Source organism: Cryptomeria japonica, chromosome 1 (assembly GCF_030272615.1).
Source record: "Cryptomeria japonica chromosome 1, Sugi_1.0, whole genome shotgun sequence".
NCBI classification, from domain to species: Eukaryota; Viridiplantae; Streptophyta; class Pinopsida; order Cupressales; family Cupressaceae; genus Cryptomeria; species Cryptomeria japonica.
Window position 1 is genome coordinate 602,234,103 of NC_081405.1, and position 27,586 is coordinate 602,261,688.

At 35.7% G+C, this 27,586-nt stretch overlaps 1 protein-coding gene across 3 annotated transcripts; it reads left to right on the forward strand.

Moving 5' to 3' along the window:
- LOC131048131 (uncharacterized) lies at positions 1-26,162 on the forward strand. Of its 3 annotated transcripts, none has more exons than XM_057981990.1 (8): positions 1-2,203; positions 2,887-3,483; positions 3,567-3,692; positions 3,820-3,900; positions 4,079-4,139; positions 24,767-24,858; positions 24,968-25,106; positions 25,683-26,162. In XM_057981990.1, exons 1-5 carry the CDS (start codon positions 367-369, stop codon positions 4,111-4,113), a joined length of 2,676 nt encoding a protein of 891 aa, XP_057837973.1. In that variant the 5' UTR covers positions 1-366; the 3' UTR covers positions 4,114-4,139; positions 24,767-24,858; positions 24,968-25,106; positions 25,683-26,162. The 3 variants fall into 3 exon arrangements, with proteins under 3 accessions (XP_057837973.1, XP_057837974.1, XP_057837976.1); XM_057981991.1 differs by having other exon boundaries at positions 25,688-26,162; XM_057981993.2 differs by having other exon boundaries at positions 2,890-3,483.
- Positions 26,163-27,586: the final 1,424 nt, after the last annotated feature.

Below are 27,586 nucleotides of genomic sequence, written 5' to 3' on the forward strand. Positions count from 1 at the left end.
CCCCGGGGAGCCGGCAGTTTCGAACAGCAACATGCGCACCGCTTAACCCTGCGCCGCAACCAATCCCGAGCCACCTCCAAAGATTTTCTAACGTCGTGGACCCATGTGACCATAATATCCCAAACCATACGGCCGGCCGCTCAATTTCCTTCTTTCTCTCTCCCTCCCTCCACATTTTCAACAGCTCTGAAATTTTATTTGTCCGTGGAAGAATTAGAGAACAAGAAAACCTCGGAAGTTTTCTCTGGTTTGCAAGGGTTATTTGCCAGGTCGGATTTCCATAACCAGCGGAGGACCTTCTCAGCTTAGCAGAGGAGATCTCGGGAGGAGGATTGCAGAAGTGTATAGTATAGACGCAGGGATGTTATGCAGGCGTGCAGGCTGAGTCTAGCTGAGGTAACCCACCCGGCAAAGGTGGTGAAGGTGTGGTTAGATCCTTCTTCGCAGTCATTGGCTCTAATGCTTTCAGATTCCACATGTCTACTCTACTCCTTGAAATTCACGTCAATTGCCGTTCAAGTCCCCGCCCCTGTAACAGATGGATGTTTTCTCCGTCTCCTGCAGAAACGGAAGTTGAAGTTGCCTCAGAAGCAAAATTCCCGCAGGGCGGGGGGTGCTCCATATGACCGCGGGGTTAGGAAAGAGGGGCAAGTGGCTGAAGGGGCTGTGGTTTTTTTGGCCACAATGCCTGCCAGGGGCGGTTGTCGTACGGTTATCAGGGCGTGGTCACGTGAGGGGGATTCGAGTTTCAGTCGATCGCTTGTGGAGGTGAAGGACACTAGCAAGGCCTTGAAATTCTCTGAGGGTTTGGGAAAGAGGGCTGCAGCGGTTTTGGATTTGCCACACGGTTTCGCTGTGAAGATCGCGGCGTCAGTGAATGTTTTTGTTGTGCATTCGGCTTCTGCAGGGAAAATTTGGGTCATGGCGGCGAAGCTGAAGCAAGTTGACGAGGAATCGCCGAAATTGAGTGAGAATTCGACAGAATCAAAGCAATTTGCAGCTAATTTGGAAGGGCTTTCAGGGAAATTGGCAGGGGCTTCTCTCAAAGTGGAGGGTTTAAATGGAATTCGCAGCAATTTGGAGCAATTGAGATCTTCTGGCGGGTGTCGGGTATGCATTAGTTTGATTAAGTGTTCTGTTGTTGATTGCAATGGGCCCGTTTATTCGGTTAGGGTTTCTTTGCAGCATATGATTATAGGGGAGGAGAATGGCGTTAGGGTTTGGGCATTGCGTCCCCTAGTGAAGGGCAGGTCGAAAAAGAGGGCTGTGGTGGGAGAAAAGTGTAAAGAGGGCTTGATTGTGAACAAGTTTGAAGATTTGGATAAGGGAAACAGGCAGCTGAGTTGTGTGGAGAGTGGGCTGAAAGCAGGTGGTTTGGATCAGGGCAGTTCTTTGGAGAGCGATATGTTGCTGTGTTCTGCACCTAGTGGCCGAAAACTTGGGGCTTTGAGTGAGCTTAATTTGCAGACTAATACCATAGAGGGTTATTTGCAACTGATTTCTCTGGAGAATGGGAAACTTGAAGCTTTGGATCAGCTCAATTTGCAGGCTAGTTTTTTTGAGGGAAATGGAGATTCGAATTCCATGTACAGAGGCCGGGCTTTAGATCATCTTAATTTGCAGGCCAATTCTGTAGAGAGCAATTTACAGCTAAATTCTATGGAGAATGGAAAGACAATTAAGGATTTAAATGGGGCTTCTGTGGAAAATGATAAGGAAGAAACGTGTTTGGTGAAAGGAGGAAAGAAGGCCATTGTGGGAGAGGAACTGATGGTTGATAATTTTGCGAAAGAGTGCAATGTTGAGATTAATGGTAAGGAACCAATTGTATTGAATGGTGGTGAAAGAGTTAACATAAGAGGGGTCCATGTTGGCAAGGTTTGCGAGAAGATAAATGAAAGGCAAGCTTCGCCAGATCTTGGCGAGAAGAATTTGGATGGTGGTAAAGAAGCAGAGTTGAGTCCGAAGAAACTTCTGGGAAATGGGATCATAGAGGATACAATTGGAGGTTGTAAGGATGTTTCTGAAATTTATTGCAATGGAGCAAATATGGGTTTCATTTCTGAGGTGTCTTTACACAAAGGATTGTTGCCAGCAAATGGTAAAGGATCTGGAGATGCTGTGGCGAATTCAGTCAATGGTGTTCAATGTAAATGTACGAATATCATTTCCCAGGGAGCCACTGAAATGGGTTTTGAAGTGGGTGAGTTCTAAATTTCTATTTTTTTGGCATTTAGATGCATCTTGATGAATATGCAAATGTGTATTTCGTGATGTGAATTTGCTTGACTGGATTTCCCCCTAGTTATGCAATTGCACACTTGATCTTCACTGTGTACTGGTTTTCATATTACTAGGTTTCTGTATGATAATCAACATTCTAGTGCGTTTCTTTATGCTAGTGGTATGTGCAATCTAGATGTCTTTCATTTTCGTTAAACAAAATTCTTTTGCCAAATCAACGCAAATAGATCAAGTTCTGGTTAGCTGTTACATAGTCTATATGACATTTCTTTTTATTAATTAATGCATACTAACGCTGGATCAAACTATACATTTGAGCTTGTATCTGTTGAAAAAATCTTCAAATAAAGCAACTTTTCACATTGGCTCAATCTACTTTGCAAAATGTTGTATTTGAGATGAGAATGCTACAGAAACATTTCAATAATGTGCAGCTTGAATACTGCATTTGAGTTCCTTGCATCGGGATTTTCATTTCTACAAGTGCTTGAATACATGAATGCATTATTGTGCTTATCTACAACACTTAAAGAATAAGATACCTTATACACAGTTACAGTGCAGATAGCTTATTTACTTTTTATGCGCACGATCAATTGTTTATTTGCTCTTATTCTTAGTGAATGGTTCTCCTTCATGAAGCAGGAAACCTTGCAAATGGTAATTTGCGCCAGTGTGAAGCAAAGTGCTTTTCCTCTAAGAGGAGGAATGGCCAATTATATCCTAATACGACTACTTCAGATGATTCATCTATGCAACAGCAATTTTCTCAGAAATCATCTTCCTCTTCAGCAGCATCCTCATTTTCAGGGTCTGTTGCTCCTCGTTCAGTTTCTATTTCTGCCCGTGCTTCATCAACTTTGGGGAGTACTAACTCATCAGAAGGGACTTTTCATGCTCCTGTTTCTTCTATGTTAGGGAAGTGTAGATCCTCCCTAAAAATGAGGGACACCTCAGGCAAGGTGTGTTCTTTTTTCGTGCCTTTTGAGGATACAGGCAAGGAAGGTAATAAAGCATCACGCTTAAGGGCCATTGCAATCCATGCTCTGTCACAAACCAAGTTTGTTGTATTGGATTCTGCAGGAGACCTGCACATTTTGAGCCTGCATAATCTTGTTTCAACTATTGATGGTCAGAAGGAGCAAGATTGTGTTACTGTTGGACATTGTTGTTTGAGGCACCTGAAGTGCTCCTTGAAAGTGAATATGCTTGCAACTTTTCCAGAAACATCATCCACCAGTAAGCTATTTCTACACAACTCTTTTAAAATCATGGTCTCAATGGGTAATATTATCATTCATTTTCATTTGCCATTCTTCCAGCATCACAGAAGCTCTGGGCATCAGATGGACGCAACTCAATTCACTTGCTGTCATTTCCTAATGTGAGCACTTCTCTTGGTGGAAGTGACAAAGATCCAGTAGATGAAAACCCATTGCAACTATCAGGTTTGTCTATCTAAGCTAATTTGTAGGACAACATTCATTTTGGAAAAAGAATGCTTGTTGCCTCTATAAGGCTTTTGAATTTTAAAATATCTCTTTGCTAAGACGTCTTTAGTTGAATTTATGGCAGTCATGCAAGCGGTGTTCTTAAGCGACCGTATACGTGCCATAGCCTCAATGTCTGCAAATGCAACTCTGGTATTAACACAAGGTAAATGAGAACATTAAAGGGTTTTGCATTAACAAATTCAGTCTAGGCTACCTGCTGTAGTATGGTTATCAGGCATGTTATGCATGAGAAATGTTTTCTACATGCTATCAGGAAACTTGTAGTTTCTATGTTGGCAATTTTTTCTGGTTTACTAAAGTTGACATGTCTTGTTGTGCAGGAAGTATCATCACGTATGCTATAGCTGGAAGTTGAAGCATCATTATAAATTGCACTGCATGGTAAAAAAAGCTTGCTTGCTTTGTCTATTAATTTAATTTTAAATTTGATGTCTAAAAGCCAATTGAGTCAGATTATACAGATAGAAGTGTTCAATCCTTTTGAACCTATTTGTCAGCTGAGTTGGACAAGAAACCTGTTGTCAATAACCGTAGAATGAATGTAGAAAATCATGTTGACAACTGTAGTGGTAATGGAATAAATTATAACGTCAATACGAGGCATCTGAAGAAGTTGCTTCAAATCATCTACGAGATCAATTCAACTATGGACATGCTTCATTTGCTTCATTTGTGTATATCACAACAACCACAAAAGGAAGATTGGACTAGGTTGACAAATTTGTACAATGGGCATAGGATCTTCAGTAATGATAGGTATGTTTTTGGACACACAGTGAGATCGAAAATGCTAAATCATGTTATTGACATCATAGATTGAATAAAATCCACATACCGTCAAGAACTTTGAAACTTCTGACATTGTATGGAAGGTGAAACCATAACAAATAGTTATGGAGAATTGGGATAATATTGTAGGAGCCTATGTAGAGGAATTTTTTCTCTATGTGGTATATCAGTTTGTGTTACTCTTCATGAGATTTCTCCATCATTTTCTACGTTAGAGCTAAGTTACACCATGCATGAGTAGGGAAGTCAAGGGTGGGTTTTGTTGTGGCAGTGATTTCAAATTTGGATTTATTGCCACCTTTAGTTGTTGCAGCCTTGCAAATTGCCAGTACATGGGTTGGGCATTTTGGTGGTTTATGATACAAATCTTTATTTCTTTGCCCATATTACATATATTTGTCTCCACAGAAATATAGCTGCAATTGATTTAAAGCAGGAGTTAAAAATGAGAGAGAAAAACATGGTCACAAAATTTTTTATATGAATTTTTATTTCTTTGTGCATGTCACACACGTGCCTCCATGGAAAGATAGCTGCAATTGATTTTAAGCCTAGAGTAAAAAATGAGATAGACAACCGTGGTCACAAAAATTTGGTCTTGCAATCCTTCAGCAATTCGATCTGCTGATCTTCATGCTTGGGGATTGTGTCTGATGACTTGCATAGCATTGGAAGGGCCCTTCATCTCGACTACTTCCTTCCAGGTGTCATCAGATATTGAAGCAAGAGTTACAGATAGCAATAATGTAGAAGGTAGAATTAGAGTAATGAAGAGTACTATGCTACCTAATACATGAAGCACATAACATTCACAATATCATTATATCACACAAAGTACAAAAGGGAATAGATGAGGTTTAGAGATACTTATTTTGGCTCAATTCATTGGTGTGTTATTCTCCCTCTTGGTTTGCAGTGCTTTGTGAGAGTTGGTTGTAGGTGAAGTCAAGATAGCTAGAATAGGACTTAAGTAGACCAAAGTTGGGGATTCCAATTGGTAAACTTAACTGTACAACTACTATTTGTGAGATCTCCAAAATTTTTATACTAACATTTTTTCCTAGGTGTAAGCTATTCTTAGCCCCAAATCCTCTTTTTCTCTTTAAGGCAGATGTCTACAAGAAGTGTGAATGATGGGTCTTCTTCTTTTAGAAATGTGTAAGGTCAGAAATTGCTTACCTTGCAACTTTTGCTTTATGTTTTTCATTTTGTACTCATTTTGATGCACATTCCCTAGACATGTTTTAGGACCATTTGATTTGTTTTGGGCTTTTCCCTAGTATAGATGGATAATGCATGGAGAGCCAGATTTAGGAACATGTAACAGGCTGGGTACTAGTATTTGGACACTTGTTCTAGAAGGGCGATAGTGTGCATTTTCAAATTTGAAAAAGTTACATTTCCCACTCGCTTGCGCCCTAATCATTCCCATGTTTCCAATGGCCTTTTGTCTCGAAACTTCAGAAATCTAGACTGAGCCTTCATTCACTGGGTTACACAAAAGAAGAAAACAGAAAATTTAGCAAGCATTTTTAGTCTCTCTCCAACATGCCCAAGTGATCAATATGACTCCATCAAAGAGTAGGGCAATAGGCTAGAGATTTGAGAACTGAAATTTTGAAGCCCCTAGAGCCATTATAACCATGGACTCTTAAGTGATCTCCATTTCTCATATATTCTCTTATCCAATCTCTCATTCACTCCATTGGAAGCCATTGATTGCCATTTAGTATTTACTCTTCCCCTCTCAAAGCCATAGCTGAAAACCCTTGCCATAGCCTTCCCTATTTGGATATAAGACCTTGAATTTTTCCAATCCCTACCCTGTCATTTCTTTCTTTTTGTGATCATCATCACTCTATTTGCCCTCCATCGACATACCACTATTACATGGTTTTTTGTCATGGGTTTATGTTTTTGATCACTAAATCTTTGCACACAAATATCCACTATAACTAGGTCAGCACACACTCAACTTTTCCTATTATGCTACTGTTGAGGTTGAAATACACCATCTAGGGGACTGATTGAAACATTTCTTTAATAGCACATCCTTCCCCTCCTTGTCCCCAAATTTGGTCCAGGATATCTCAAATATGATGTATGACATTCACATTCTAGAAGTGGGAGGAAGATCAAAGAATTTTGGCCAGTAGATCTTGAAAGTTTTAGAGGCATTGGACACCTGGACATTTTTGCCCTGACTTGACTTGCAGAAGTGCACAGTTTGTTTTGTACAAGTGCCCAGTTTCTTTTGCAGCAGTGCACAAATTTGGAACTTCTCCATTTGGTTTGGGATTCACTCAATACCATTCTCCCAGTCCCCTGCATCTATTTCCGGCATCAGATAAGTCAAATTGCAGGTGTATCTACTCCATTTTCCCATTTCTTTGTTGTAGCTTAACAAATTTACACATATCATTTCCCATCTATTGTAATTTCTGTTATAGATCATATTAGATTACTTTCTGTTGTTTATTTTCTGTTAAAAGACAATAGTAAGTACAAAAAAAAAGAAATAACTCTCTTAAGTAAACCACTTTAGGAGGAATTATCTATTTTGTATTTTCTTGTTATAAGTTGATTTATCAATAAGTACATAGAGCAAGAAATAACTATCTATTAAGTCAACCACTTTAGGAGGAGTAAAATTTCAATCTTTCAAAATGCCAAAGGGGAACCTATAAACATATTAGAACCTTAATTAGAATCTCAATTTTAGCCAATGTTATCAGCCTGGCCAAGGGTATTATCTATAAAAGGGGTGCTACAGAATGTCGTCATAGTTTAGGCTGATGATGCTGGTTACTTGCAAGCATGAAGGAAAAAGATTCAGAGGGAGAATCAGGTAGCCAAGAGGATAATTCTGCTGATATGAAGGTGCTGGTAAAATACTAAAAGGAATGGCTGATGGCATGTCTTTCACAAAGTCCTGCAAGCCATACCACCCCAATCCTAGAATATGTGTGAACATATGCTCAGGGAGATTAATGTACTGACATGTCCCACACAGGAAAAATGCAGTAAAGCAAAAATAAGGTGTATACAACCATTGTGGCCCAATCAAATTTATTAATGACTGGTTTGTCATTTCAGCTTAAAGATATGAAATAGTACTTACTCCAATAGTACACTGATTAGAACAAATTGGTTCCAATAACTTCTCAACTTCAAACTTCCCATTGGTCAGATTGGGGGTGCACACTTTTTCAGAATAATTTTTCTTGTTGAATTTAGGAGCTTCATTGAGTTCTTGAATCATATACCAAACAACTGTAAAGGATTCCCACATCAACAACTGCAATGGGAATTGCACAAAACAACTGTTAGTCTTTTCCTTTCAGTACCATGTATTCTCCAGACTTCCAAATGTCTTATGTTTATTTTTTGTGAGATTCTTTAACAATCAAATTACTCATGCTATGGAAGTTCCCATTACTTACAAACATGTTGGGTATAAAATTACTTACACTGTTAATAAATGCGAGTCAACAGATGCTTATAACTTATGACATGTACGTGTACACAAAATCTTTGCCAGTTGAATTTAGAGGGTGAAGAGCCCAAATCAATGGATTTGGCAGTCTCTAATAATTTTCGCTCTTCCCCATGCTAAAAAATGCTGAGAGGTGCTTAAGTCTTTTTGTTTTGTGATTATTTGCCATTATACATTTTACATTAGTTAAAATGTCAGAGAAGTGGGGTTATGGATGGAAATAGTCATCAAATGAAGATGGGCCTGTATTTAAAATAGCTCTTATGTAGTGGAAATTTTCATAAAATAAAAATATCCATTTCAAATTACTTATTACTCAACTCTTATTACTAGGGGAAGCTTGTCCATTCTTTCAAGCTATATTTCTTTAGCTTATGACTGCTCTCTTAAAAAATCACTATGCACTCTATATACTTCTTGGTTTCTCTTCCAACTTCAACACCATGTTCCTGAAGAAAATGAATGGTCTGTTGACTATGTGTGACTTACATTTTTATTGGTTGCAATAATGCTGTTTAATATATATCAAGTAACATTTTCTGGCAAAAATTACAGCATCACTTGCAACACTTTGTCTGAGGTTCTTTACTTTGGATCTCAAATTTTGCCATTTATTTCTATAAAGTAGAATCTATGAGATGATGCATTTTTGTCTCCTTAGGGTTATTATCAGCATGATTGCCATTATTTATGGTGCATAGTCCACTTTTCTGCCCTGGTCATTTACAACTGGTTTTGTTGAAAGTTCTACATTTTTTAAAAAATATTTTGGGATTCATAAGAAAAGGTTCTTCACTTACTGTAGCCTGCCTCGTATTAAAATATGACAAATAATCGGGCTTTTTTATGGTTTATGAAGATTTTGTTGTTGCATTTTACTTTCTTGCTAAACTGCAGAAACAAAAATGACCTCCTTGAGTTTTCAGCCTATGAATTAACCTTTTATCCTTTATATTTTCCTCCATATTCCCTTTTTCTTTTTAAAGGCTAAAATGAGAAGGCTAGGGATGTTATATTTTGTATTGCACAGTCACCTGGAGTCAGGTACGGGTGACAGTGACTGGGTCCAGGATGCCATTTTTTAAACTACTTCCACGAACCTTCCACCTTTCCCATTTCAGTTAATTGATAAAACTTCTACTAACATAGGCATCATAAGCCTTTTAAGTCTTCTCTGGGCTTGCTACTACTACTTGGGGAAATTTCGTAAGAAATTTTTTGGTCAAAAAAGAATCATAAAATCACATACAAAAATTGGAAAATTACATGTCTATTAATGTTTTTCTTTAGTTCTTTTACTCTTGTCAACTAGTACTTAGCATTGGACTAATTAATGCAATTTGTAATAACAATGTCTAGGAAGCTACCATAGGAAGTTTACCAATTATTGATGGATGCTTCTCAGAGATTTTTTGAGATGCTAAGAAATGTTATCTGAACTTTCCTAACGTTGGGAGACATCCAAATGTGTCTCTGATATAGGTACATGTTTCTGATATGGGAGTTGAGTACCAAGGGTGGTTGGGCCGCGAGTCTCTGGCTTACTGTAGCATATTCTGTACCCAATTTTTGTGGGTTTATTGGGGCCAGTTTTGAGGATTTATTAGAAATTATTTCACATACAAGAAACAAATATTCAAATTTGAAAAGCTGTTATAAATACTCTTAGGTGGTATTGTAGAGCATGCTTAATGAAATACCTGTGCACTTGTCTCATACTGTTTGGGCCAAGACAACATCCATACCCTCCTCCTGGTTTTGGTCCAAATCTGCAACCATAAGTTCTTTGCAAAGTGATTCTCTTCTTTTATGTATCATTTTTCTCTATCCATAGTAATAACTATACAACACTTGAGCTTTAAGTTATGTCGGCAGTTTCTATCAGTTTTCCAGAAAACCCATATTGTAGTTTTAGTTTTTACTTTTATAATTGACATCTCAGGCATAACTTCGCTACAGACATTCTAGTATCGTGATTTTCAATTTATACAGTGTCTTAAATTTACTGTTCAGTTTAATTTATTTTAGGTTTAATTTCAGATTCAAATTTTGTTAGATATAGAACAGATACAAGGGTGTCAGAGCATTTTTGTTTATTACAGACCACATTTACACACAAGAATTTACAATAACGACCCCAAGTTGGTCTTTTGTGATTCCAAATGTATATTGGCCTTATCATTAGATTGCCCTTATTCTTCCAATATTTCATGCTAATGATAATTATCATAATGCTGATGAAAAATTAACCAGTTGTATCTATACACTTTCTTCTCCTATGACTAAGACCATCAGTAGATAAAAGCAGAACATAAAGGTATAGGATCAGCATAAATATGAACAATAACTATTAAAATAATATATTTATTCTATAATGGTCATCTTAGTTGTCGACTTCGTTGTCTTTTTTAGTTAGTTTAGTGTAAGCACTGCTGCTTTTATCAGAAGGCGTAGTAAGCTTTTTAGTTTTTAGCTTTTTAGCATTTTTAAGCGTTTTAGCTTTTTAACTTCATGTTGAAGCTTCAGTTGAACGGTTTGTTCTTTTTAGAACACCGTCTTTTAATTCTCTTTATATACATTGTATATTTGTGAATAAAGTATTCAATTATTTCTCATGGTATCAGAGTGGGTCAATGGGGTTTTTCAGAATTCGGCAATTTTTTTAATGAAAAATTCGTAGCTTCTTGCTACCTGGAATTTATTTCCAAAATATTTTTAAGTGATTTTTCTATGAAAGAAATCATCAGTGCATTTTTTGAAGGTTCGTGGGTGTTTGAAAAAATCTCAAGGGTTTGTTAACCCTTGTTTGCTGATGAAGATCGCGGTTTTTGTTTTTTGGCAGAATTTTTTTGCAGGGTTTTTAGCAGCCACAAAGGTTTTTGCTGGCCAGTTTGCGAGGTCTAAAAATCGTGCAAGTTGTTCATTACAGTTCACAAGGGTTCTTTTGTTATTTTCTGGGTGCAATTTAGGGTTTTCGTACTAGAAATTGTAACAAAAATAACAATGAAAATTTGCTTTTTTGTTGAGCCGCGATTTTTTTTTTGCTGCGGCTGTATTTTCGGCTCTCCAAGGGCACACACCGATTTTTTTTTTGTTCATGGGCAATAGTGACGACGTGTTTGTTTCCTTGTTGTGTGACTTCAAAATGCATGTTTCTTTCGTGTTTTCTAGTGTTTCATTGCTTCACGTGCGGAGTTCGTGAGTTTTCAGCCCCCGACCTACAAACAAATCACGATTTCCCCTCACGTTTTTTCGTTGGGATTTTTCTGCGCACAAAGGGTTTGCTGGGTTTTTCTGCATCCTTCAGTTCCTCATCCTCCTATTTGTGGGTGTCCACGCCCTTCAAATTTGCAATTTTTTTGTTTTAGGGAGCTGGTGCATGGGTGTTTGGATGTCATGTGATGGTGAGAGCAGCATCTGCAAAACTGTTTGGTGTAGTATGTATGCAATAGTGAGTATGCGTGTGCATGGCGTCTCACTTTTGGATGGCAGTGGTGCTATTTTTAGAGAAGTGGGTTTTTATAATTTTTTTAACTTAAAAAATTATTTGTCGGGTTTTATAAATTTTTTCCCTAAAAAAATTATTCTATGGGTTTTCTGATTTTTTCCACAAAAAATCATGGGAGGGTTTTGCTTGATTTTTTCCTCAAAAATCAAGGTTTTGCCGCATGAAGTTTCTTGGTTTTGTCCTAATTTTTCCCATAAAAAATCATGGGAGGGTTTTGCCATGTGATGTTTGGTGTTTTGCTGTAATGTCCCCTTTTCTTCGAGTGATAATTATTTAATTAAATGTTAACTAGTCCTAAGTCCTATGGGATTATTTAAATTTAATTAATCACCAGCTGGTCATACTTTATTTTATAAAGTGACTTTATAATAATGTCAATGACAAATTATAAAGTAAAGTCACTTTTGAGGGGAAAAGTAAATTTAGAGAGAAATAAAATAAAGTATTACTTCCAAAAAGGAAAAGTATTATAAAGGAGGAGAAAGTGCAATTAGGATTCATTCTTGAGTTGTTATTTAAAAAAAAAAAACTTTTCCTTGAGAGCTTGAGAGCTTTAGCTTGCAGGTTCAGTAAACCCTAGGACGGAAACCTTAGAGGATTGACTATTTGGATAGAAACCCAGATCAGCCCACTTGGTGAATTCATCTCAGGATTCACAGTTGCACATCATTGATCAGTTTTAATGGAGTTTTGATGATCTATCTAGCAGTTTTTTAAGGGGTTTGTTAATTTATGCATGGAGGCATTCCAGAATATGTCTTACCTAAATTTTCTGATTTGTAACAGCAGCATGTGTTTGTAAACAGCCATACATTTCTATATCAAAAGAATTTCATTGGCTTATTTAGATTCTCTGTATTTCACTGGTTTGATTTTCGTGAAAATCTATATTGTTCATCTTGCATGTTCAATCTGCATGTTTGCATGTTGCGAGATTACATTAGGATGTGACAAAACATGAGCAAAAACAAAAACCCATATCAAATTTGAAGCAATATCCAAGTTTGGGATATTTCAGTGGTATCAGAGTTGATGATCTTGCCAGCCTGTTGGAGTTTCAGTGTTGCATGCCAATTTGGTGAATACCCAGATTAGTGCATGTCAATTTGGTGAACTTGCATGTTAGTTTGGAAACTACCCAGAACTTGCATGTCAGTTTGGCGACTGCCCAAATAGTTGCATGTTGATTTTGGGTGTTGCATGCTGTTTCTAATCAATTGCATGTCATAATTTATGGTTGCATGCTGTTTCTAATCAACTGCATGTCAAAAATTATGGTTGCATGTTGCTTCTAATCAGTTGCATGTCAGTTTGAAATCAATTGTTTCAGCCACATACAAGAAGTTTATAAAAGGTCACAACAATGGGTAGAATTATAGATGGAAGATTGCCACCTACTTTCCTTCCGAAATCAACGTCACATACAACAAGTGTAAAAAAAGTTACAACAATGGATAAAGGCGGAACAAGTCCATCAAGGAAGGATAGAAGGGATAGTATAAGTCGACAAAGAAATGATCGACACATGGACGAGCTTATGAATGGTATGAATGACTTCTTTCAAGCATTTCAAAAATATCAATCAGATATGTTATTATTGTTTGAGAAATTGCTTTTGGAGGAAGAAGCTAAGAAGATGGATAAGAGGCATAACAACGATGAACACATTGAAGTCACTAAAGATGAGCATATAGATCATTCCAATGTTGAGAATTCACTTGAAGAAGAGGCACATGAAACTTGTGGCAGCTATGGTAATGCTGCTGAAAGGGAGGAAGCTAATTCTGATTTGGTTATGCATAATAACAGTGCTACATTAATATTCCAAGAATCGTTACTTGAACATGCATCTACAAATGTGGATGTTGTGACTAATAAGGATGACAAAATAGTAGCCATGGGTACAAATTCAGATTTAAGCAATGTTGAAAGAGACATTGTTCATACATATGAAGGTTTTGTGGATCAAAGACTTCTAGCACAATATGATTTGAATGATCAATCTATGGTTGAGGAAGAATATGTGGAAGAGTGTGTGGAAAAGAACATTGTTTCAGATTGGAAAGACCTAACCCATCACGAAGAACTCAAGGAATCCACCTATGTTTCAGCATCACGCCATCATGACTCTTGGGTGGGGCATAACGCTTCAAAAGAGGAATTTGGTGAAGAAGTCGTCAAGGAGGTAGTTGATTTTGAGAGGCATGACTTTGAATGCAAATCAGGAAAACAATTCTCTAAGGCAGCCACACTTGTGGGGCAACTTTCACATGAAGATGCAAATTTCAGTCATGAGATAGGTGCTACAACTTTAGGATCAATCAACAATGAGGTGCATAAGAAGGAGCTCATAGATGTAATCTGCTTGAAAGGTATGATTGCACTTAGTAAGTTTGATATTCCTTGTTTTGTACACACGATTACATTGGAGGAATACTTGTTAAGATCACATGAGGTATATTGTCTTAGATAGCTGATTATAGAGACTAAAAGATTGCTTAAGAGGAAGATCTTACAATTTGATAATGTTTGGTTTGTTTTGCATACCACACCATGGAGTTGGTTAGTAATGAAAAACAGATCAGCTTTAGCAGCTAGGAATTTATGTTATTGCAGCAGGAGACACCTCATAGACCAGCACTCATGGAGGAACAATCTTCCCTCACAAAAGATACAAGAAAGAGCAATGAAGACACCTTGGAAAGGTTCTGGTTTTTTGAGTTGGGACAGCAATCTTGTCATGTCACATGTGAACAAATCCAAGAAGGATAGTGGTGACAAGAAGTGTAGCATGGTAGACATTCATGAGTGGATAGATAAGTATGAGGTAAAGGTTGAAACCTCAATTTGCCAACAATCTGATTTTTTACCAGTGGTTGAAGAAGGGCATGAATCAATTTGTGATGTTGACAATTTCATTGAGGTTATATCATGATTTTATGGGTGATATCTTTAGTGGATCAACTATTCATGCTGACTTTGGGTATTAATGAAGACAACTACAATCCAACTGTGGAATTGTCACCTATTTCATATACTTATGCAGTTGTTTATTGGTTGGGTTGTGACATAATTTTCATGGATTCATGGTTGACACGTGGCTGTCCTACATGGTTTTACATTGCATTGTCAGATTTATCTGGGTCTACATCAGTTTTTGGGTTGGATTGGAGTTTATGGAGACACGTTCACTTGATAGGTAAGGTATGAGATGGGTTTCTTTCTCATGCATGGGTATGCAGACATCACTGACTTCACTTTAGTTGCTGGTCTGATTTATAACAGCAGCCTTGAGGTGAAAAGTCTGACAGCTCTTGAGAGGAGTTCTCAGTTTGTCACACACCTTGGGACATCAGCCTATGATAGCATATATGAAGGCAAACTTGGAAGATATAAAATAAAGGTGAGTCTCATGTTGATGATCAGCCATCTCCCATCTTTACATGGTTACATTCATCTTGTTGTTATGCAAGAACATGCAATAAGAATTGAAGAGCCACATTGCATGCAAGGTTTGACATTATACCTTTGTTACATGACAATATCATTCCTTGATCACACTTGGAGAGTATATGTGGTAAATGAAGAAGACATCATGGAGCGTGTAGAGGACAGTAGCACTTATGTTCAAACCTTTGGGTTTTGAGTTATATCACAAGGATAGAGGGTTGTTCTACATTTTTGAGCATGGAATTTTCAGCCATAGCTCATTGGGTTAGAGTTCCCACAATGGTGATAGATGGTTGTTTCCCACTATTGATCACAAAGACTTCAAATTGGTTCTTTAGGACAGCAGGTGGTTGGAGAAATTGGAAAGATTGGGATCATTCTTCCTTTGTTGGAGGTTGGTATAGTGATGAGATTCCATCATCGTTTGTCATTAGAGGTACTTGCAACATCATTTTGAGTGGGATTTCCAGTAGCATATGGTGGATTGAAATGATTGATTGTGCACTTGTAATGATAATTTCTCACATCCATGGGAACTCATTCAGATTTAGATGGACATTTGGCATTGGTGGCATGATAAGAGACATCTATTCCTCCACTTTTCAATGGTGTGAGAGCGTGCTGAATTGGGATCCTAACATTGGCATTTTTGGTGCACTACTTCATTGGGATCATGATGAGTTGCTTCACAACTTTGGGCATAATAATGTTTATATCAAAGTGGAGCAATGGAAGCTTGAAGGAGATACACATGGGAAGACATACCAAGGTCCTAGATTAATTTGGGATCCAGGTATTGGCTGGAACGTCTGAGCTTAATGCAGAGTTGTTACATGTGATTGCTTGAGGACAATCAATCTTGGGGTGGGAGGATTGTAATATCCCCTTTTCTTCGAATGATAATTAATTAATTAAATGTTAAATAGTCCTAAGTTCTATGGGATTATTTAAATTTAATTAATTAACAGCTGGACATACTTTATTTTATAAAGTGACTTTATAATAATGTCAATAACAAATTATAAAGTAAAGTCACTTTTGAGGGGAAAAGTAAATTTAGTGAGAAATAAAATAAAGTGTTACTTTCAAAAAGGAAAAGTATTATAAAAGGAGGAAAAAGTGCAATGAGGATTCATTCTTGAGTTGTTATTTAAAAAAAAAAAAACTTTTCCTTGAGCGCTTGAGAGCTGCAGCTTGCAAGTTCAGTAAACCCTAGGACGGAAACCCTAGAGGATTGGCTATTTGGACGGAAACCCAAATCAGCCCACTTGGTGAATTCATTTCAGGATTCATAGTTGCACATCATTGATCAGTTTTCATGGAGTTTTGATGATCTATCTAGCAGATTTTCAAGGGCTTTGTTAATTTATGCATGGAGGCATTCCAGAGTACGTCTTACCTACATTTTCTGATTTGTAACAGCAGCATGTGTTTGTAAACAGCCATACATTTCTATATCAAAAGAATTTCATTGGCTTATTTAGATTCTCTGTATTTCACTGGTTTGTTTTCCTTGAAAATTTATATTGTTCATCTTGCATGTTCAATCTGCATGTTTGCATTTCGCAAGATTACATTATGATGTGACAAAACATGAGCAAAAACAAAAACCCATATCAAATTTGAAGCAATATCCGAGTTTGGGATATTTCATTTGCTGTGTGACGTTTCTAGGTTTTGCTTGTTTTTTTCCTACAAAATTGTTTGAGAGTTATCATGATTTTTTCCTGAAAACTTGTTTTAGGGTTTTTCGGTTTATTTCCTGAAAAATTGTTCGTTGGTTTTTTTCGATTTTTTCCTCAAAAATCATCTGTAATTTGCGAAGTTTGCATGGTATTTTGGTTTTACCGTTTTTTCCACAAAAACGATGATTTGTAACTTCAAATTTATGGGTTTGTCGATTTTGTCCTAAAAAATTGTAAATTCTCTTTTGGAGGGTTCTTGTTTTAGGGGTTGACGGTTTTTTTCCACAAAAATCGTGCTTTTATTTTGGGTCGCACCTAAAGTTGCTAGAGCGAACATATGCAATCGTGGTAACTTGTTTGTTTTGGAGTTGCTGGAGCGAACAGTGTTCACTGCTCCTCTTCTGCAAAAGTTTTTGCGGTTTTGCTAAAATCATGTTTGTTGCTCTTTGGAGGGTTTGCCGATTTTTCCTCAAAATCGTGTTTTCAGCTTAGTAATTCATGTGTGAGATTACATTAGGTTGGACGGCTTCTAGTACTATTGGTCATTAACATTCTGTAGATCCTAGGAGGGTCTTTGTAGCTGCAGAATGTTCTTTGCATCTGTGATCAAAAGACTTGCAGTGTCTTCTGTAGGGTATTGAGTACAATGACCAATAAGGAGTGTTCTTTGCATCTTTTTTAGTTCGTTTAGTGTAACTACTGCTTCTTTTATTAGAAGGCGTAGTTAGCTTTTTAGTTTTTAGCTTCATGTTGAAGTGTTTGTTTTTTATAGAACACCGTCTTGTAATTCTCTTTATATACGTTGTATATTCATGAATAAAGCATTCAATTATTTTTCAATAACAACCTACTTTCTTAATCCAGATACGAACTTACAAGATTGCACCCGCTACATAATCAGTGATTTCTCTTAGTGCATATGTACTTAGAATTTCTGATAGATACTGGTAATGGTAAAATGATACCTGGTAAATTATATTTTTACCAGGGATACAAGGGGATGCATCCCTTGGGGTTTTCTGGCCATCCTTGATATTCCCTATGTCTGGAAACGTCCTGTAAATTGCACCTCAGCTGTTGGGGGATGCAAATGATGCCACTTGTTGGTCACGGTGATGGCTAGTTGTCTTAGATGACAGTCACAGTTTAAACAAAATATTTCTGGAATACTTATAATGTATCCCTGTTTATTGTGTGCCAAATTTTTCAATTTATTCATAGACAGGTGCAATTTGTATAGATCTTAAGCAACCTCTGCTGCAGTGCTACACCTCACGGTAATGGAGTACTGCAGGGATTTTAATGCCAATGATATTGCATTACTAGACCATGGTTGTCAGTTGTCTAACCTTTTAAAATCTCACTTCAAACAAAATTTAGAAGTGGTTCAGAGAGAGAATGGTAACCAACTTAAGAAAATGCCCAATTGAGAAATGTGTCCTTATTTATGAAATATATTGTTCAAATTTTCTACATTTTGTCATTTTGTAGTTGTATATGTGCGCACTGACAATGAAAACTACACGAAAACAATGAAAATTTACTAATTTGTATGTTGCCTTGTGAATTCCAAGTTAGTTCTAATGTTTTATTAAATGGTGGTATAATGAATATGGTGAATACCTTATCATACGGATAATTGAAATGTCCAATATATATTAAATTTCCCTGTTTTTTAAATTGCCTTCCCTCCCAAAAGGCTTCCCATACCCTACCGTCCCTGAAACATATTCCTGTATAATGGAGAACTGCAGGGATTTTAATCCTAATGATATTGCATTAATAGACCATGGTTGTCAGTTGTCTAACCATTTAAAATCTCACTTTAAACAAAATTTAGAAGTTGTTCAGAGAGAGAAAGGCATGGTAACCAATTTTAAGAAAATGCCCAATTGAGAAATGTGCACTTATTAATGAAATATGGTGTTCTCCAAATTTTCTACATTTTGTAATTTTGTAGTTGTATATGTGCACTGACAATATAAACTATATGAAAACAATGAAAAATTATTTATTTGTATGTTGGCTTGTGAATTCTCAGTTAGTTCTAATGTTATGTTAAATGGTTATATAATGAATATGGTGAATACCTTATCATATGAATAATTGAAAACGACCAATATATATTAAATTTCCCTGTTATTTAACTGCCATCCCTCCCAAAAGGCTTCCCATACCCTACTCTCCCTGAAACATATTCCTGCATTTCCGGCCAGTAGTATCCCTGTACCCATCCCTGTCCTGGAAATATGATGGAACATACCTTTTTACTAAGGTGTTGCTGTGCACTTTCTTGAATGACTAAATACTTTCACTATCTCTGCACATATATATAACTAGAATGTGCAGGAGCTGGGTTACTAACTTGAATAGCCAAGCCACCTTCCTACCCTGGATGTTAAGCTACAATCATGTGCCTGTATCATCTAGTCATCTTGTTGTATGTCTGGAATGCCATCAACCTAGAGAAAATTTAAAATTTAAAATGATCACTTAGAAGCTATCAGCTCAGACAAACATTTTCTATTTATTTAATCATCAGCTCAGACAAACATTTTCTACTTATTTAATCAGTTAATTATGGTTTTGTATCTATCAGTAAGTGAAAAGTGAGGAATTGAATGGCATTTCATGAGGTTAATCAAGCAAAATGTGAAGCATCTGAAGGAGGGAATATATGTTATTGCATCTTTTCTGGGCATAGAATTGGGTGTGAGGTGTTTATGCATTCCTGCAATATATTAGTTCAATTGAAGATTTGATGGATATCATAGATCTCTGGGAGGAATAACTTGCAATGGGCACCCCCCCTGTATGAATCCAATATGATTCTCAAAAGACTTTCTTTTGGGATGTCGTCAGGATATAAGGCATCATAATTTTCTCAATCACGAAACGTCCATTTAAACTTATAAATCTTGGGTTTACCAAATGATGAGCTTCTTAATTTTTATAGGTCTCAGTGGCAAGGCTATTTTAGTCTCATGCATTTTTTTAAGGATAGGAATAAACTGGCTAACCGTTAACGTGTTCAAATTTGAGAATTCAGAATTCTTTCTAGTTTAGAACTATTATTGTTTTCCACTGTCAAACTTCTATTGGATGCCTAAGACATGCATAAAAAATGAACAATTTAAACCTGGATTAAAAGTGCGAAAGTTTGAAGGAAAAAAGGCAGCCACAAGTAAGTCAAATGAGATTACTGATGGGTTACAGTTCAAAGAAGATCAAGGGAATTTTACATATGAAGCTCTCAATCATGTCACCTGTTTAAATTAAACTTTTGATGGACTATTTGTTTTGAAGGATACATCCTAGATATTCTATCTTATAGTTACAGCAGAGAGATCTCATGTCTGACTGGGCATGTTGTTTCTTCTTTTGCCATCTATATGGGTAGATTTCTCTGTATAAGGAAAATTATTTAAGTACGAAGAAATTGTGGTCAAGGAGAAGGATTCACTCTATGCTTGAATTAATATCTATATGAGAGAGAGAATGGGATAAGAAATATCCAGAGCATGCTAATTGTTCAACATAAACTTGAGCATTCAAGGGCATAAATGAAGAGTCAATGGACGATGATGTTAGTTACACTCTTTTTTAAATAAATTAAAGGGAAATGTTAGTTATACTCTTTTCTAAATAAAAAGGTAAATTTTATTCAATGTAAAAGGGGAATATTATATTGGCATAGAACCATATGAACCCTGGTAAAAATCCAGCAATAGATGCGGCTGTGAATGCCTCCACACTCAAGTTTTCTGCAGATGGCCATTTCCTGTCACAGATTAGATTGGTTCATTTGACATCAACAAAATAAACTGCAATAAAATAGTACAAAATATATTGCATACCCAGCAAGCCCATATCTTTTGACCCAGTGAAAACTCGGCGAGAACTTGGCAAAAACTCACAATTTAAAAAGTACTAAAATTCCTTATAAAAATAGTAAAATACCTTTTTCTTGCAAAATTCAATTACAAATTATATCAAATGAGTCAAAAAACCATGAGGAAGTGTTCTCTATCAAACTTGATTGTTGGTACTTGTGGATTTCAAAAAGGCATCATCATACAAAGCTGGATAGTGGAACTGGATACAATAGCTAGCTACTAACTAATAACTATTATGAATTTATGATGATTGTGTTTGAAAATCATCATAATAAGTTTCATAATTGGCAACTTAGACGCTACAAGTTTTTACATCTTCCTGTTCCCCACCCTAGAGAAAAATTGGGAGGTAGACGGTATGGTTGTCGCACTCGATTTTGGCTCCTTCCTCGGCGTAGAAGATTGACCTTGTTGCTCCACCATGCTTTATTATAGGAGTAAGTATTTTCAATTCCCCCAACAAGATAAGTTTTTTGTATTATTAAAATTCATGTGTATATTTTTTAATTAATTACTATTAAATTCATATATATGTATAATCTAATAATCTATGAATAATCTTAATTTTTTAAGATTGTATATATATCTTTGAATAATATTAAATTTTTATGCATATCTAATATTACAAAGAACAAAACAGGAAAAAATTAAAAACTTACCGGCAAATTGCCAATCCTTGCTCGAAATCACGTGGGGGAGGGCACCTATCAGTCATGTAAGAGTGGTGGAGGATTTTTGAAGGCAAAAATGTTGCGTTCTTTCCATCCATGAAATCACAACTCCTTTTTTGCATATCACGTCTCTGTTTGAGGGTGTGTTTTAGGGGGTTTGTGGGCTTTTTTTGGTGTGGCCCAAGTTTCTCCAAATCGGTGAGTTAATGGTGAGTCTTTGGCGAGTATTCTAAGGCCCCAAAACCCATGAGTACTCCGCATTTCGGTGATTCATCCTCTGGCGGAAAATATAATTCATGTGAAGTGAAGCTATGCAACAATCTGAACTGGCCAAGTGACAGACTTGTGCTCTAAAAAGAATAAACATTTTTGATAGGGAGCTAAGTCATAGTGTATTAAGTTTCTTTGTACTTTTGAAACAAACTTCATTAAAAAACAAAAGAGTATTCAAACTATCACAGCTTTCATTTTCTTGATCACCCAAGTTTTGTTCAATCAAGAAGCTTCTATAAAGTTTTCTAATTATAGGTTAAACATTTGATTTTTATTGTAGTTAAAAGTTATTTTTTTGAAATTAATTAGTGACGGTTTGATTTTGAGGTCTGTTGTCACACATAAAATGACAACAGGGTCCACATCTTTGCTTGCCTCTTATATAAAAATTTTGAAGTTTTTTTGTTTTGCATAAGGGGTAAAAATTTATTCAGAACAAATCAGAGAGTACAAAGCAAAAGCCCAATGCTCAACCAAGGACATCCAACAAACAATCAAGAAGTTCCAAAAGGAGCCTCTTAGAAAGAACAGCTACACACTCTTGTCCTTTATAATTAACTTGCCCAAAGTCTCTGAATACTCTAGAGACAAGAACCCCCAGTCATCCACATCCCACCTATCGAGGTGCTTAGAAGCCCATTTCGCCAGACAGTCTGCCACTCTATTCCATTCACAAGGAATATGACTAAAAGAAATATACTCCAAAGAACATAGATTCAGAATCTGGTTAACCACCAAAGCTAAATACCAGTTAGCTCCATCTTAATGCTGCTCATTCAACATATCAATCACAATCTGAGAATCAGACTCACAAAAAATCTTCTTCCAACCAAGGGAACACAATCTTTCTGTAGCATGAAAAATAGCAAAAGCTTCCATAAGGTTATTAGAATGTTGTCCCTTGTAGGTAGAGAAAAAGAACCATTGCTATTTCTACCAATGCTCCCAATTCCCACGTATCCAGGATTCCCCCTGGAAGAACCATCAGTTTTTACTTTCAAAAGTCCCTCAGGAGGAGGAAGCAAAACGCCCCTCTATGGATTTTCTGTTTGGCCTACCTCGATCTCCTACCAATAGGAAATCCCAAACCATTGTCAGCCAGAGACAAATTCTTAAAACAGATCACTTGAGTCCACTATAATAGAAAGATCACATTTTGCTGAATTAGTCTGGAGCTTGCTGACAATCTTTCCCCACAAGTGAATGCGCACCATTTTTTAATCTTTAAAGATCCTACAATTTTTTTCTAACCAAAGATTCCAAATAATGAATAAAATTTTTAAAGTTATGTTAAAGTTAAACATTTGATTTTTATTTGAGTTAATTTTTAATTTTTTTTAGATTAGTTAGTGAGAGCTTGGTTTTGGGGTCTACTCTCTGGACAATCATCTGCCAGGGCCATAATGTCCAATTATGGCACTTACAATTCCAACGAAACTAACATGGGTCAATTTACTTCGGGGAATATTGCTGCAACACATGCTCTGGTGCAGAGATCTCATTGTGGGGATTTGATCCTGGATCTTCATTGTAAGAATACAAAGGCTTAATTATTTCAGCACTAACCACCAGTGATATTTTGGTTAAATTTAATTAATAGTCCACCAGTGATATTTTGGTTAAATTTAATTAATAGTTAAAATTTGTTATAGTTAAAATTATTCATAACTTTTTTTTTTTTCAAATTTTATAATTTATTACTAGTTTTTAAATCATCTTTATTTTAATTTGCTGTGTTAGAGCTTAGTTTTATATTTCATTTAAACCATTGTTTATAATTTTTGTTTTTCAATCCTACGTTTAATTTAAACATAATTTTCATGTTATTATATATATTTTATGATTGAATAAATATTAGTAGTACACAGTGGTACAAGATACCTGATATCTGAAAATCTAAAATTTAAAAGAAATATCAACAGTGTATAATATTTTTATCAAGTTTTATGATTAATGATTACTTTGAAATTATTAATATTTAACATTTGTTATGTTTTATACTTTTATAATATTTTTGCTAATTTTAATGTTAGTTTATTAAGTATATAATATTCAAGTTTAATTGCAATTTTTTTTGCTGATTTTAGTCAGTCAGGCAAATTTGTTCTGAATTTTTCATCACTGAACTCAAACATGAACACAATTCTTGTCTTATAAAGTAAAAGTTAATCGACATGATGCTGTAGGTTCCTTTGTCTTAGGCATGTACAAATTCTACAAAAATGTCAATCAAACAAAGTTTGTACAATTTATTCTAAAACTAAATATTGTCATTAAAACAATACCATAGACACGTAGACACAATTTTAAACTTTTAATGGGTTCGATAAACCACTTTGATCTAAAGGATGCTCAAAGCATCGGTACAAAATCAGGTCAGATCCGGCTCAAATCTGGTCAACTTTGGATGAGCCAGATTGTCAGATATGGTCTTTTTTCAGTTCCTAGAGAAAATTTACTAGTTTTTTTTGGGTCTCCTGAATGAGTTGAATTTTCAAACCTGCTAACTATGGCTAAAAGTATCTTGTCTATCACATAACCAAATTTACTCGTAGGAGCTAAATAATAACCGAAAGTTGATTAATTGAACTATTATAACAATACTTCCTGTGAAAAAATCACCTGTCTGTAGTATTATAATTACAAAACATGAAGAACATTATGGTGTGATTATCGCTGTCTCTCAGGCATCCTTAATTTTTCTGGTGATTTCTTCCCTAATTTTTTTTTTTCTATATCAGAACAATTTTTTCCTTCTTTTTTTAGAAAAACTGAAACTGATGACATCGCTTAGTGATTTTCTGAAGTATTTATAAAGCATCCCAGAAAGATATGCTTCTGAGATGAGGTGGCTTGTAGTAATTAGTCCCCAGAGATGAAAATAGTCATACCCAACTTCCAAATATATCTTGACTCTTGAGGGTAAAGTTAGTTAGATCAGTGGATTTGATGATCTGTATAAAACTAACGTTAAGCATAAAACCTTGTGATTTGTTTATAGTTAGTTCTTGTTGGCAAAAACTACTAGCAAATTTATTACTTCTCTGCCACATTGAGGTTAGTAGCAACAATTGAATGACATTATTTGGCACTCTTCTCCAATCTTTGTTTGGATTTAATGTAATTTATTAGTTTCCATCATATAATATTATTTACCTCAGATTAAGGAATCCGCTAGATAAGCATGATACGCAAAGAACCAAAACTAATTCATGTTGTTTTAAAACTTCTTTCTTGCAGGAAATTCCTCTTTTTAAGGGCAATGTAGAAGCCTATATGGATTATTAGCCATTGTTTATGGCTGGTTCCAGACTACATTCTGTCAGTTCAGGGTATGTATTTCCAAATGATGACCTCAAACTTTGCATTATAGTATCTATATATCCTATTGTCATTTTAGATGAGGAATCTTACTAATTTGTTGTGACATTTCTTTTCTAGTTGGCTACGATTGCATTTCATGAAGTATCAGCTAAATAGCTCAGCCTGATTTCGTAACCATGAGCTGCTACCAACCTTCCTTTTCCAGATATTAATCTTGATTTCATTATGGTGTCTGCAAAGTGCTCACTTTACTCAGGTAAAGAGATTCAAATGCATGGATCAAGCTTTATAAATAATTTTTGTAGGACTTATTTGATTGAATAGGTCAAACATATTAATGTAATGGATCAACAATTTAGTTACACAGAAACTCCTTTCTTAGTAGCTACCATCTTCCAAGCACCCACTCTGTGGGTACTAGTCTAGTCTATATGGGGATTAATTTTCATATCAACATATTGCTGATATAAAATGTTTCAGTCCATTTGCTGCACTAATGATTTTTAATCATCTTGTTTCGACTAGTTATTTAAATTGACTGCAAGAATTAAGATGCTGGTCTCCTGATTTGTAGTTGAATTTTGCTACAAATATGTTTCAGTTCTGTCGTCTGGATTATGGTTCTAGTTGGTCCATCATTTGACTCTGCTTTTTTCATTTTCAATATACTGGCTGCTAGAATAATGGGGGTTAACTTCTTTGACTCTGTTTTTCCCAAATAAATCTATGAAGTTTTGTTAAATCAAAGATCCAATATGTAACCACCTTTGTGCAGATTGAGTTTCTATTTCCTTGCATTGCAAAGTTTTAATTGCATAGTAAATTTCTGCAGGACAGGAAGGGGAGGCAAATGGTCCATCCAAATTTGATTGCAGCTTCTGGTTCTATCGGTGTTAGACTTTGAAGCAAGAATATGATAAGCAATCTTAGCGGCAGTTTTAAGTTTCACAGGTTTTATTTGCATGCTTCTGTTCAAGCCTGATGTTTATCACTTGCTACTGATGATATGGCTGTAAAACTTGAAACCATCAGGTCTCGGAGTGTGACTAGCTTTTCAGAAGGTGCCAAAATGATTTCCAAGCTCAGCTGTTGACAGGCTAATTTCACGGTCATTATCATATCCTGGAGACTTTTATGGCCTTGTAGACAGACATATTTCATGCTTTTAATTGTTTGTTTAGAGATTTACCTATATAGGATCTTAAAAAAAAATTAAGAGTGAAAGATAGAGAACCTCCTTTTGCTTTTAATGTGGGGAGGATTACTTTGTGGAATTTTCTGGATTTTTAATAAATCCTCTGCATTATGACTTTGTTAGGCATCTTTCTTATTGTTTACATATTATAAACATGTTTTGGTCATTAGTTTTGGGTTTATTGCGTATAATCTATCATTATATTTATAGTTTCTCCTAAAAGTCGACAATGGCAGTAGTGCATGTATCATTCAGTGTATGCATACAGCTTTGATGCACTTGAATTTGTTATAACTAGTCCTCAAGTATTGCAATGTATTGCTGAGTTTTTTTTTTAATTATAGCTATTTACTCTACTTATCTTTAGGAAGGCATGCTTGTTTTGTATTTGAAGTAGGAAAAGAACTAGAACGTGCAGTGAGTACGATGTGAAATTTGAATGTCTAGAATGTTGAAATCTCAAGGAGATTCTGGTCCATAAACCTTCACATTTGATGCTAGATCAGTTTGTTTTTAACTATTTTATCTATAAATGAATTTTTTGAATTTTTTTTTTGTTTCTCCCAGGTAATGGCAGCTGTTACATGATTTGTTTTCATATGCCATAGCTAAATGTGTGCTTTTGAACTTACCTTGTATTATTGATACGTAATTGAGAAGGTGTGAGATCTAACGCCAGACTGTCTCCGAGTTCAAATTATTGATAGTGGTATTTTGAACAGCGTCATACCATACTATGCTGACCTATTTTTTCACAAGTAACAATTTCTTTAAAATTTCCTCTTGCATTGGTAGGAATCACAAGGCAAGGGAACCCACAAAGCACTAAAGCACCTCTAAGTAGGATAATCTAACAAATCAACCTTATAACATACTAAGAACTGCTTCTGTGGAATATCTAATTGGTGTTTGACAAGCTATTTAATAAACATCTACATTTCTTGATTTGTCTATAGTTACACTACCCAGCACATTATTCTGCAAAGCAAATGTGATTATTACATTAAAAAGAATGTTGCCATCCAATTCAAGGCAAAGGAATCAGTTTGTTGATCTTTGCACAATTTAGTTATGAACCTCTGAAGAGGAGAATCTAACAAATCAACCTTATAACATACTAAGAACTGCTTCTGTGGAATATCTAATTGGCGTTCAACAAGCTTTTTAATAAACATCTACATTTCTTGAATTGTCTATACTATCCAGCACATATTCTGCAAAACAAATGTGATTATTACATTAAAAAAGAATGTTGCCATCCAATTCAAGGCAAAGGAATCAGTGATCCTTGCACAATTTAGTTATGATGGGTACCTTGTGCGATGTGATCATAGTCAATGTATTTGCTTTGAGTTCGACAACACTTGGATCCGTATCATAAGTTACAAGCAAACTTGGAAGAAGGAAATAAAAAGTGTTGCTGTAAGGTATGTGTTGTTTTGTTTGCCCAGGGTTGATGGCCATTACAAACTTTCTTAATCAATGGTTCCTTCCAGTTATGCAGCAAAATTTACTTGTAACGTATAACTTGATCTTGTGAT